Here is a 14,610-nt window from a genome sequence, read left to right on the forward strand (position 1 = left end):
AGACATTAAAAGCACAGATGTATGCTGAACAGCTGAGGCAATCTAATAATGTTACCAAAACAGTGTGGAGCATAGTAAACAAGGAAAGAGGAGGGAGCAACAATGCAGTGTGAAATAGCATAATAGTAAGTGACAATGAAAAATTGCTGAGTGACCCAATTGAAGTATGGGAGAGATTCATAGACCAGTTTAGTAAGATGGGTAGGGAGGATGTGATCGACCCACCACAGGTGCTAAATCCCAATAACGTCAGTAATTCATTCTTCCTGTGGTGTGTTACAGAACTGGAAATCATGAAAACCATTTCCAACTTAAAAGCAAATACATCCAGTGGTTTGGATGACATCTCAGCAAAACTTCTGAAAGAATGCAGCACTGAATTAATAAAGCCACTACAACACTTAATAAACAGCTCTTTCAGTTAGGGGTCATTTCCTGACCTGTTAAAAGTCACTGAAATAAGACTGGTGTATAAAAAGGGAATAACTACAGACATCCAAAATTATAGGCCTATTTCATTGACATCAATATTTAGTAACCCATTGGAAAGGCTACTTCTTCATCAAACTGAATCATTTTTCTGTAAGTACAATCTATTAAAAAACCGTCAGCATGGTTTCAGGAAGAGCCAGTCTACAAGAACAGCTGTAGCTACATTTTTGCAAGTGGTATTGAATAAACTTGATGATGGAAACAAAGTTATTGGCACCTTTTTAGACCTATCCAAGGCTTTTGACTCTCTAAATCATTCTGTTCTTCTATGAGGGCAGTTCAATAAGTAATGCAACACATTTTTTTTCTGAAACAGGGGTTGTTTTATTCAGCATTGAAATACACCAGGTTATTCCCCAATCTTTTAGCTACACAACACTATTTTTCAACGTAATCTCCATTCAATGCTACGGCCTTACGCCACCTTGAAATGAGGGCCTGTATGCCTGCACGGTACTATTCCACTGGTCGATGTCGGAGCGAACATCGTACTGCATCAATAACTTCTTTATCATCCGCGTAGTGCCTCCCATGGATTGCGTCCTTCATTGGGCCAAACATATGGAAATCCGACAGTGCGAGATCGGGGCTGTAGGGTGCATGAGGAAGAACAGTCCACTGAAGTTTTGTGAGCTCCTCTCGGGTGCGAAGACTTATGTGAGGTCTTGCGTTGTCATGAAGAAGGAGAAGTTCGTTCAGATTTTTGTGCCTACGAACACGCTGAAGTCGTTTCTTCAATTTCTGAAGAGTAGCACAATACACTTCAGAGTTGATCGTTTGACCATGGGGAAGGACATCGAACAGAATAACCCCTTCAGCGTCCCAGAAGACTGTAACCATGACTTTACCAGCTGAGGGTATGGCTTTAAACTTTTTCTTGGTAGGGGAGTGGGTGTGGCGCCACTCCATTGATTGCCGTTTTGTTTCAGGTTCGAAGTGATGAACCAATGTTTCATCGCCTGTAACAATCTTTGACAAGAAATTGTCACCCTCAGCCATATGACGAGCAAGCAATTCCACACAGATGGTTCTCTTTTGCTCTTTATGGTGTTCGGTTTGACAACGAGGAACCCAGCGGGAACAAACCTTTGAATATCCCAACTGGTGAACAATTGTGACAGCACTACCAACAGAGATGTCAAGTTGAGCACTGAGTTGTTTGATGGTGATCCGTCAATCATCTCGAGCGAGTGTGTTCGCACGCTCCGCCATTGCAGGCGTCACAGCTGTGCACGGCCGGCCCGCACGCGGGAGATCAGACAGTCTTGCTTGACCTTGCGGCGATGATGACACACGCTTTGCCCAACGACTCACTGTGCTTTTGTCCACTGCCAGATCACCGTAGACATTCTGCAAGCGCCTATGAATATCTGAGATGCCCTGGTTTTCCGCCAAAAGAAACTCGATCACTGCCCGTTGTTTGCAACGCACATCCGTTACAGACGCCATTTTAACAGCTCCGTACGGCGCTGCCACCTGTCGGAAGTCAATGAAACTATACGAGACGAAGCAGGAATGTTTGAAAATATTCCACAAGAAATTTCCGGTTTTTTCAACCAAAATTGGTCGAGAAAAAAAATGTGTTGCATTACTTATTGAACTGCCCTCGTACATAAATTAGAAACTTATGAAGACAGAGGAATAGCATTAGATTTATTAAGATCTTACCTTGCTGACAGGAGGCACTGTGTAAAGCTGTATTATACAACTGGGAGACATATACAAACAGGAAAATTGTTTTATAAAATTCTTAACTGTGGAGTCCCTCAGGAAGCATTATTGGGTCTTTTTTTATTTATTGTGTACATCAATGATATAATAATTCCACAAAATTCGAACCTAGTAAATTACGCTTATGACACCTCCTTCATAAGTTGGGGCTATTCAAAATAGTTAGCAGTGCAAAATAATGCAGATAACATTAGCCTCATCACAGAATATCTCACCAAACACAAATTGGCACTAAATAACGACAAGACAATTCTGATGCAGTTTCTGGTTACAGAAGCAGAGCTATCAGTTGAAACAATTGATAAACATAAATTCCTGGGTATTACAGTAGATGAACATATTACATGGAAGGAGCACATCAGTTACATGTGAAAAAAATGTCCTGTAACACCTACCTGCTAAAACAACTATCCTAGCATAATAGTGCCACCTGTTTTGAGACAAATCTATTATGGAATTACACACTCCCAGCTGCAATATGGTACCGAGATTTGGGGTGGGGAATCAACAACATATATAGATAGGGCTTTCAGAACCCAGAAAGCACAATTGGGATAATAGCTTATATTAGTAAGTGTCAGTCATGTAGAGAATATTTCATTAAATATAACATACTAACAGTGTATTCATTGTATGTTCTCAGAACTATATTGTTTGTAAAAGAAAATGAGGAGCATAGTGTAACCAATAGTGAAATCCATAATTATAATACAAGAAAAGAGCGAATTACCACATAAAATTTAGTAATAAAAGAGCAACAGATCATAGTCCATTTTATGCTGGAAGACATTTTTATAACAGATTGCCAAACAATACAAAATTGTTAAAAGGAAACATATTTAAGACAAAATTAAAGCTACTGTTAAGTGATAATTGTTTGTACTCCATCAAGGATTTTTAATATTATTGTGTGTAATTTATCTTTACTTCTAAACTTTTTTTTTAATGTTCTTGTGTTTATAAACTGAATAAATTCATGAATGTTAAGTTATTATGGACAAATTTTATTTATTTATTTATATAAAGTTTGGCACACAGTGCGCTCCTGTAATTATGACTGTATCTATTTCAAAGTAAATCTGCAGTGCAGAGAAACATTCTAATGTTAATCTAACTTCTGAGTAGGTTTACAACAACAGCAATAGGTCTGACTGTGTCCAAGATATCTAACTGATCAGGAGGACAATACCTAATTGAAAACAGTAAAACTTGAAATAACTGCCTAATGAAAGAAATATCAAATATATTATACACTGTTTAAGGGACAACGAGCCACAAAGTGAAACACAACACAGACAGATATAAATCACAGTTTGAGTGACACTGCATCAAAGCAATGTCAGATCTCACAACACAGCTGGATTTCATCACTTTAAAATCAGAAAATGGAAGGAAAACATGTATAATCACTCACATTTATCAGCATGCATGTAATTAAGTCATACTAAAATACAAAAATAGCATTAGATGCTGCTGCTAATAGTTAACAGAGACTCAGTCACAGCTGTGCAATATGGCTTTCTAGTTGTAGGCCTATACAAAACCATTCACACAGATTTTTCAAGTGTAGTGGAGCATAGAAAATAGTTTAAACATATGGTATGTTTGTTAAGAACAGGGTTGATATACACTTGTGTTCAGGAAAAAACAAAATGCCTTGAACAACTGGAGATAGGACATTCATATTGACAGGACAGCTCGATTCAGCATATTTCCTGTTCGCTAGTAGGCACAAGATCATCCATGGGCCCTGATAACTTGTTCCATGCATGATGGCATCGATGCGTATAAGGTGCGAATGGCGTCCTGTGGTATAGCCATCCGTGTTGAATTTCCTGATTCCGAAGTTCATCTGTGGTCGTTGGCATTGGGTTATGGCACTGCACCCATCGTTCCAACATATCCCACACATTTTTGTCTGGCGAGAAGTTTGGTGATCTAGCAGGCCAGGGCAAAATGCTGACATCCTGTGACACTAAGTAGGAATGTGCTCATGCAGCAACATGTGGTCATACATTGTTTGATGAAAAATGGTGTCTGGGGTGTTGTGCAGAAGGGATTTGGCAGTGGATCACAGGGTGTCATTCACGTAGGTCACACTGGTCACTGTGCCCTGGACACACACCAACTGTGGTTTGTGGTTGTACCCAGTACCAGCCCACTCCACAAGGCCTTGAGTTGATGCTGTATGTCTTATGTGAATGGATTCACTGTGATTCTACTCCCCCTGTCTGTGGCAAACAAAAATATGGTCATCAGTTTTAAACAAACAGAACCTGGATTCATCCAAAAACATTATCTGATGCCATTCCTGTCCCCAGTGATGTTGTTCAATACACAATTGTCGTCTAGCATGTTTCTGCACATTTGTCAAATGTAGGTGGAGAAATGGACGGTGCACAAGTAACACATGCCATAATAAATGGCTACCAGGGGTGACAATCCGTTGCTGTAATAAATGGCGATGTATTGTCACCATTCCACTGTTGTGCTAGAGTTGAGGAGATGCAGATCTGTCCTGCAATGCCATTTGGATGAAGTGTCAATCTTCTCGGTGGTGGTCTGGATGGTGCAGCCTGATCCATCTTGTTGTGTCCTGTGGCATGCCATGAACCATTCTGCTTCTACCCACTGCACTACCAAAACACTTTGTCCCACATGAGCAGCAATTTCCCAGATACATGACATTTGCTCATGCCAATAATCGACCCTCTTTCAAACTCAAAGGTTTGATGGTATGGTTCACGCATACCTCTGTGAGGTGTCCTGCACAACTGCTCAAGTCATACTGATTCAGTACCTTCAGTTTATATTGACAACAAGAGCCACAGGCACATTTTACTGGTAGGTGATGCTGCACCACAATATCGATGTTGACCTTGAACCTGAGGCCAACATGGTTCAGATGCTGATCATTTATGCAATACATAGAAAGAAGGATCCTTTATTGTATGATTATATGATAGCGGAACAAACACTGGTAGCAGTTACTTCTGTAAAATATCTGGGAGTATGCGTGCGGAACGATTTGAAGTGGAACGATCATATAAAATTAATTGTTGGTAAAGCGGGTACCAGGTTGAGATTCATTGGGAGAGTCCTTAGAAAATGTAGTCCATCAACAAAGGAGGTGGCTTACAAAACACTCGTTCGACCTATACTTGAGTATTGCTCATCAGTGTGGGATCCGTACCAGATCGGGTTGACAGAGGAGATAGAGAAGATTCAAAGAAGAGCGGCGCGTTTCGTCACAGGGTTATTTGGTAACTGTGATAGCGTTACGGAGGTGTTTAGCAAACTCAAGTGGCAGACTCTGCAAGAGAGGCACTCTGCATCGCGGTGTAGCTTGCTGTCCAGGTTTCGAGAGGGTGCGTTTCTGGATGAGGTATCGAATATATTGCTTCCCCCTACTTATACCTCCCGAGGAGATCACGAATGTAAAATTAGAGAGATTAGAGCGCGCACGGAGGCTTTCAGACAGTCGTTCTTCCCGCAAACCATACGCGACTGGAACAGGAAAGGGAGGTAATGACTGTGGCACGTAAAGTGCCTTCCGCCACACACCGTTGGGTGGCTTGCGGAGTATAAATGTAGATGTAGATGTAGATACTAATGTACATGTCCTGTGAATGTGAATATCATATCTGCAGTGATCTAAGTTGTTCTGTTTTTTTTCTGAACATGAGTGTGTTCATCTAACCAAACTTCATGAGAACTGAACTCTGACAATTTTACTTAATCACTTGATTAAGAGAAACAGGATTTTAAAACTGTGTGAAATAAAAGCTTTAGACATTGGCTGTTAAAGGATATTTCAGTATGTTGTTTATTTTGAAGCTGAATTTACATGAGTAGTTTAAGCTAATAGATGCTAAAGAGGAGCTAATAGCAGTGTATCACTCTTTTTGGGTATGTAATCCACATTAGATATCTTAATACTTTTTCGCCATTTCTTTTAGCAAAGAGATTTGCATCACAGTACTGATTTTTAGCAAAATAATAGTTATCATAATCTCCTTGGGGGTTGCATTTTTTAATCTAATGGCCACTTGTGGTATAAACAGAGTAATGTAGAGTAAATCTGTTGTTTCATCTGTCTAAATGTCTTGTCTCATGTTTAATTGTACAGAATGTCACAACGTAGAAAATCTTCAACTTTGCATAGTTTAAAACTAAAAGAGGCAAACATAATTAAAGTATCTGTGCTGTAAACCCTTGAAGTCAATTAATGTGCTCCCACAAATCTTTGTCTATCCTGTAATAAGAAGTAAACAATTGAAGAAATGGAAATTACATTGGGTTGTATGATTATTTTTTAAGATTACTTTTATGATTTTTTCAGAGTGTCTTATGTACATAGGATGCAAATTTTTTATGATTATTACTTCAACAGAAATTCAAACACTCCATTATGGAAAATTTTAAAACAAAATAGAAATTCTGTAGACTAGGCCTATTTGTAACCACTCAAACAGTTTTATGGAAACAAATGTCAGGATATGATGTCTACTTAGTGTTTCACATTGAAAAAAGACAGAAGTGGCTTTGCAGCATTTTTCAATCAGCATAATAGACTTCTTTGTGTAAGGGAATATCTCATTCATTGAAATTTTTTCAAATTATGGCTCTGCTTGATTAGAAACAATTTTCCTTGATGTCATCATCATCATCATCATCAAAATTCTATATAGGGAACAAAAAAGAGTGCCACCTTTTTTCCATACCTACTTAAGAGAATTATGTTTCATTTACTGATGTGTCAGATGCTGAATCTCCAAGATAAATATTTGTTGAAAATGTTTTGGTGTCACACAGAGTGTTTTGTATTTCAGAATGTGGATGAAGACTGCTCATAGGGATCTTTCAAACTATCAGTGGCGGCTTGTTGCAAATGCAATCGGCCAATGTTCACTACCAATATTTGTCAAACTAGTCTTTGCTGAAATCTGTCGCTGGCGGAGCTACACAAAGCCACAAGAAACACATCTGGCTTCAACTGTCATGGATTCAATCATGATGCTGTTTGAAAGAATTGAGAAGCAGGTAATCTATAAACTATCATCACTGAAGTTCATTACAGTCATCTATTTTTAATTCTCTGTTTCAGATTTCTCATGTCCATTCGCTCTCAGATATAATGCTACATACTGTTTTTCCTAATAACAGAGCATCTGAACTTGAGAAGTCATTATATTTCCTTGTTTCTTCATTCTTCCCAAATTATCTTCATACAATTCCAGCGTCCTCTGTGGCATTCTTTTGACAATTTACCTCCCATTCTCTTTTCCATTTGTTTTTTGTTTAAATATGTGTTTTTTTATAATGTTTCTTAACTGATCCTTATTGCATATGTTATCTTGTTTGATTTCTGCTTCTTTAATAACTTCCTGTGTTTTAGAGGTCCATTTTGTCTTGTTTTTACTAGTGTTTGCTGTCTTGAAGATTTTCCTCATGAGCCTGTTCTTATTCATCCTGTGGCTATGTTCAAAATTTAATCTTTCTCTTTCTGATGGTGCTAATTATTATTTCTGTCTATTTGTAAATGTTTCTTGACGGCCACTTCATCCAAATTTCTTCACAGAAAACTGGTTCAGATATTTTTCTGAGAATTTTCCTTTCCTGCTTTTTAGTCTCTCATATTTTTCTGTGGCCACGAATCACCATAATTTTTAGAGTGCAAAGTGCTCCCAGTGGAACTACTGTGCTGTAATGCCCTGGATTTGCATTTAGAGAGATAGATTTGTTGTTGTTGTTGTTGTGACTCCAAGTTAGCTTCTATGCTTTTTGTAATTATGAGATTCTTTCTTGATTGTCTATCATGCTCAGTCCTGATGGCTGGATGACAACTGCTATATATTAAAAGTGTGTGACTTGTGACAGTTCCCCACACAAAGTTATAATGGGGAGGTTATCTGCAGGCTTCCTCTGCATGTACTGACATTTCTTGTAGGAAATTTGTAGGTCAGTTTTCTGTGATATTTCATGTGGCTTCTACAGGGCATGTTTGGCATCTCCTCTATTATTTGTTAGGATGATGAGATTGTCTGCGAAAACCAGGCACTTTGCATTGATTCTCTGCTCTTTTTAGTTCATTGATGGATTCCTTTTTTTATTTTCCCAGCTCTTTATAATTTTTTGCAGAACTATGTTAAATTGGGGGGGGGGGGGGGGGGGGGGAGAGTCCATCTCCTTGACAAACACTGGTATGGATTTGAAATGCTTCTGAAGTTTAACCTATGAATTTAACTTTGGAGGTTGTATCTGTTAATGTCTGTTGCATAATTGCCCTTGCTTTCCTGTTAGTTTTGAATTCCTGTAAGGATTGGAATAATGTTTGCCTATCTATCAAATCATAAGCCTCTTTGGAGTCAACAGGAGTTACGTCAGTGATTAAGTTAATAGAGCCTTTGAACGAATTTTGTTCACAACAGGGAACAATGAAATTCCCCTGTAATAATTCAGATTGGTTTTATCTCATTTTCTTGAAGAGCACCAATTAATGCACATTTATTCATTTTCCCAAATGTCTGATATCATTATTCTTTGAGTTGCTTGTGTGATATTACTATAATTTAATTTCCATATTTCTGCTGTGCGTGTATAAGGCAATACTATTAATTCAGATTCCATATTTCTGCTGTATATGTAAGTATGTGTGCGCACATGTGTGTGTGTGTGTGTGTGTGTGTGTGTGTGTGTGTGTGTGTGTGTGTGTTGTGTGCACCTGTATCACATTGTTGTTGTCATAGATATTGCACTCTCCATCTGTTATCAAGCGACAATTATTTACAGCACAGTGACGATTAGGCATATAAAGTTGGATAATGCATACTCAGCAGGAAAAGTAGCTTCTACACAACAGTATAACTGATGTAATATTACACACTTAGTGGCTGCTATGTTCTACAAGATGGTTGCTTGATAATGGACATTTAGTCTGATACCAGCTAAGAAGGTTTTTACCCTGGGAAGTTTATTGAATTTGCTAGTTGCAGCTCTCAAAATGAAGACACTTCTGATATATTTGAGCATTTAGGATTAATTGTCTGATAATATAATTGTCAGAAAGCTATTATAATAATTTAAACAAAAAGTCTACATTTTCATTTATTAGAAAGTTTCTTTGAAAAATGAATATATGGTATTATTTGGAAGACAAATTGCTGTTAAATACAATATTTTTTGCAGATTCAAATCCTCCTAAGAAAATCTCCTTATTTATTTGGCTTTCTATTCAGTCCAAGCATTCAGTAATTATTCCTGGCATTATTTAGTGCATCAAATAGTTATACCTAACTTGAAAACTATTTCTGCCTTCTGCATTTAGTGTATGATTAAAAAAAATTATTTTCTGAAAAACATTGTTTAATACCAGACAGGCAAAAGCTATCTAGAATAATCCGTGTGATACAGTTTCCAAATGTGGAAACTTTGTAACTGTACATTTTGTGAATATCGTAAATTTTAACTGAGTGTCTATATTCTTGACCAACTGAATATATGGTCATGTTCCATGCCATATACTATCTTCCCAGATAGCTGGATGCGTTATCATGTCTGGATTCAGGAAGGCACACCAGCCTCAGATAAAATCTGCATCGAAGATAAACAATGAGGACCAAAGTGCTGGCCAACCTGGATAATATTTTTAGGTGGATTCTGACATCTGACTAGCTGAATACCGGACTGATACCCACGTTTCATCTCAATTATATAATTTCCAAATATTTATAAAATATTCACACATGTTCACGTGGTTCACATGGGGTAGCACTACATGCAGACTGCTGGGAAACACAAATTCTGTCCCTGGGGGAAAGGGGAGCAGTGTGTGGGGGGTATCTGGCCACCCTCTATCACTAACACTACCAAATTCACATCGCAATTAACATGCAGACACTATGAAGAGATGGAATAAAGGCCAAGGAAAAAGGTGATGAAAGTTTCATGCAATATATCAAAATTTCAATTTGGAAATTTATGTGAGTAAACATAATCTATAATCGCCTTTGTGAACATTCATTTAGTTCAGCCCTATGCATCATGCTACATAAAGAATTCCAACTGTTACATTTTGTTACTATTTGCCGATTTCAGAGAGGAATTTCTGCATTTCAGTCACAAATACTGATATTTGTCGTTAATGCTCACAAAACACTGTTCACTTCTATCTGACTGTTATTACTTGTTGTTTCATGATATATATTCCAATGCTGAAATCGTGAAAAGTGTCAAATGAGTTTTCTGACATTTTATTATTTCAGAATAACTTTATTGAGCTAACTGTACTTCTTTTTCATGTGTTGCAAAGAAAAAGGTGCTTAGGTATTAATTGTAACAAGCTTGTAGTAAGTTATTTCTCTTTTCATAATTTGGGTTTCATTAACACCCTTCTTATCTCTCTGTGGTGCTTTTCCAAATGTTGAAGCAACAAATATGTTCTTTAGTTTCTTTACCTATAACTTTGGTTTATTTTGGACGAATGTCTAAAAGATATTAACTTCTTAAGAATGTAAGTAGTCTTAATAATTAGTGAATATCAAGGAAGGAAAGAAATATCCAGAACACTTGTATTGCATATAATATTTAATTTCCAACTAAGAGCAGCTATTTGATTCCAAAATAGTTGTATTTTGATTTCTATTGATAATGTTTGATTAATAATCAGTAGAATTCCATTGTACATAGAATTAATGTATGATAATCGTTATTTATTCTTCATCTTTAAAGTAATTTTATCAGTGCAAAATTTTATGTCAGTTGAAGAAGGTGTGGTGACATTAGTCTCACCAAGTTTAAGAACTAACACTAAGTCTATTAGAGAAAATACTAACACTTCACAGTATATTTGAATTATGTTCCTGTCATTTGGATTATGGCAAAGGTGAAGTGCAGGTTGTGAATGTCATTGATGTAAACAATGGTTAATTTTGTACAAATAATTTATTAGTTTCTTTATGGGTCATGCTAAAGAAACACAAATATGTGTAACATGATTGCAGGTTTAAACACGTACGGTGATGCAATTTTACTGTGGGAAGTGTTCCATTACATCTATTTTTATGCTTTTTCACCATCTTACTGTTTGTACAATACAAGAAATATTCCACAGCATGGTCGCATATTGGTATTCCATGCTTTGGCCTACATAACAGCTGCTAAAAGTGGACTGTCAGAATCTGAATTAGAAGATTTGATTTCCCTAGATGATAAGGTACTTGATGATGTCTACCAGTATCATCTTCCACCTGTTCGAAGAATACCTCCTCTGTTGTGGACACGTATTCGGAATGATCTGCCAAATTATCTGTCTGAAAGAGAAGCTGATGGTGTCAGTGTTATGAACTGGTACCACAGGTGAGCTTGCTCAGCAGCATATAATATCACAGTATTCTTATTAAAATTAGTGCTATAATTTGGTCAAACCATTACATAATTATGGAACATAGTTTCAGTTGCTGCGTACAACATAAAATTTTTCATATAAAGAGACAGGGAATGTATGTATCATAAGCATAATTTTCTTTTTACTTATTGATCAAGTAAAAGCAGCAGCAAAGTCTTCACTCTGGATTACTAAGCTTATGTTTGATTCAACTATGTAAATGAAGGAAGGATAAGAGTTTTATGAACAAGCTTTTGTAGTTTGTTGAAAATATTTGCCAGGTTGTTTTATACAAGCAAATGGCTAATGACTTGTTACAGATCAATTCCATGATGATGTGTTAAGCATTTAGTGTTTCCAGGAATGTGACAGATTGATTTTCATGCTGAAAATGAACCACACAGTTATTTATTATGTTCCAACAATGGTAATTTGTTTGAAGAAGATATTCTGAATACCTGTAGGCTTCTATCTGCACCATTCTGATAAGCAAGTTTTGTGATGTTTAAGAATGAGTGTTCTTTTTCTCTAGTAACTAGGACTTGTTTCCTCCTAAACAGCCTTTCATTCTGCTGTCATTTTCTTAATGTTAAATATTCATCCATCAATAGAGTTGCAATGTTGACCTACCACAACAGTTCTTGGCAAGACCCATGACCCATTTAGCTCAACATGTGTAAGTCCTGTTCAAAGGCTTCTGATTTCTATCACCTGATGAATTAGTGAGAATGCATGTTACAGTTTCATGGGTATGTCCAACAGTTCACTGTTCACATACATTAGTGATCATTGTTTAAGAAGAACTCAGACACCCATTTGTAGAGTACACAGGCCTGAACAACACTCTTGATTTCAATAGAAAGATCTCTTTTTAGTTATCTTACCTAAACCATACGGATCGAAAAGTCCCACCAGCACATGTTTCAGTCGATCTTTTTGTCTTCTTCACTGTAGAATGCTACTCATCACTCTTGTAGTGGCACAAGAAATGTCTGTGTGTTGATGTTTAAACTTACAGATTAGAAAGAGATTAACTCTTTGAAAACTGCTCAGGAGTCATCTCTACATTTTGCAAATCTATTGACAATTCAGAATTTTGCCTGTTTGGTGAATGATAATCTTACATCTGAATAAATGTTTCTTTTCTCATTTTTGCTGAACAGTAGCTTTTAAGTAACAGAGGTAGTTGTGACTCTTTGGTAACTTGGAATGCAGTGTCATATGTAGTTACTTTTGCCTTACAACAAAATCTTTACAATCCTCCATTGTATTAAGACACACAAAATGTAATGATAAGTAATTACATCAATAATTTTTCTAGTGTGCTCAGTCATTATAAGGAGAAAGAGTTTCATTAATACTAACAAAGTTTACCATTTCAGACAGTTTCGTGATACAGCGAAAGAGCGTTACTTCAAAAATATGAACATGGCCTTTTACTTCCACTCATCAATTGCTGATTACTACCTTGGAATATGGGGTGGTGGCAATCCTAAACCTTTTAAATATACAGAAATACAGAGGCACAGGTACGTTTTCATATCTAATTTGCAAGCAGATAATTTAATACAATTTATCAGTTGTAATAGCAGTATATGAAAAGTAAATTTAAGTTCTTCTCATTAATTTCTCTACAGTGTAGAAAGGCTCATTATACAAAAATTTTAAAAAAATTATGAAACAAGTATATTTATTCAGCTGTGAGCACTAAATTTCAGATGTGGAATATATACTGAATTACCACCACTCTTCATGTTTCTAATTTTCAGATACAATCATTTTTCACAGATTCAAAGTAATGTTTCGAATTAACTTTGTGATACTATTTTATTCTTTATTTCTCAGACATTGAAGGTGTAGTGATAAAATTGTTACAGTCAGGATACTTTTATTGCCAAATGTTAATCAAATCTAGATGAAGTTTTAAAGCCTTGATGGTATCTTCAAAAAGTTTGTAAACTCTTTTGCTTCAGAACTTAATGTTTTGATTGAGGTTTTCCCAAGTATATGAAAGTTGCAGTTGCTTTCTTAAGTGGAACTGTTCAAAACATGAACAATGACATCATTAGAGCATACAATGAGACGAAGTTAGGAGTTTAAATATCATTTTGTTATATGTAGATAACTGTGATTCTGCAAAGATAAGCATAAAGCCATCATATATTAGAACTACTATTTTGATATGAAATTCAATACTGCCAGTTGGAGTGAGACTGATCCTGATGCGTAGTATTTTTCCATTGAGACTAATTTTTAATATACTTTGTTCCTGTCAAAATTGGTGAGAAAATTTTGAATTTCCTGTTTGCCATCTGTTTTAAAACAAATACCAGTGACACTGCAGCACCTGTTTGAATTTTAGAAAGGTTTCAGTTCAGGCAGCACTAGTTTATTTTGGCTCAATATTCTGAACATAAGAAAAGCATCCAGCTACTTTCACAGATGTGTAGTAGATGATAATAGGCAAGCTTCTGGCAGGCAATTATATTACTCAAGGATCAGTTGCATTTTTAGCAATGGAACATAATCTTTCTCTAATAACTGGCAGTAAGTGAGAGATTTAAATTAGAGACCAGAAATGGGTGTGAAGCAAAACTTGAAAAATCCACTCATAAATCACACTAGAACAGAAGAAAGAGTTGAAAATGGCAACTTTTTAACGTCTAGGCAGAGTGCCAGAGAGAATCCAGGGAAGAGGGATTGTTCAAACCTTCTTGCTGGTGACAAGAAAGTACATACTGTTGGTAGTATGAAAATTTTTGGGAGGAAAATTTCTTTCAGGAGTGCTAGTTCTGCAAGGTTCGCAGGAGAGCTTCTGTAAAGTTTGGAAGGTAGGAGACGAGGTACTGGCAGAAGTAAAGCTGTGAGTACCGGGCGTGAGTTGTGCTTCGGTAGCTCACTTGGTAGAGCACTTGCCCCCGAAAGGCAAAGGTCCCGAGTTCGAGTCTCGGTCGTGCACACAGTTTTAATCTGCCAGGAAGTTTCATATCAGCGCACACTCC

General features: G+C 36.7%; 1 protein-coding gene across 1 annotated transcript in view; it reads left to right on the plus strand.

The window, feature by feature from the left end:
• Positions 1-14,610, plus strand: part of LOC124722253 (NACHT and WD repeat domain-containing protein 2) — a 312,786-nt gene that overhangs the window by 108,980 nt on the left and 189,196 nt on the right. Inside the window, exons 11-13 of the mRNA XM_047247442.1 lie at positions 7,056-7,266; positions 11,336-11,580; positions 12,991-13,137. Coding sequence (XP_047103398.1) covers positions 7,056-7,266; positions 11,336-11,580; positions 12,991-13,137 — 603 coding nt within the window. The remainder of the gene's footprint in view (positions 1-7,055; positions 7,267-11,335; positions 11,581-12,990; positions 13,138-14,610) is intronic.

This window comes from Schistocerca piceifrons, chromosome X, assembly GCF_021461385.2.
Source record: "Schistocerca piceifrons isolate TAMUIC-IGC-003096 chromosome X, iqSchPice1.1, whole genome shotgun sequence".
Lineage (NCBI taxonomy): Eukaryota > Metazoa > Arthropoda > Insecta > Orthoptera > Acrididae > Schistocerca > Schistocerca piceifrons.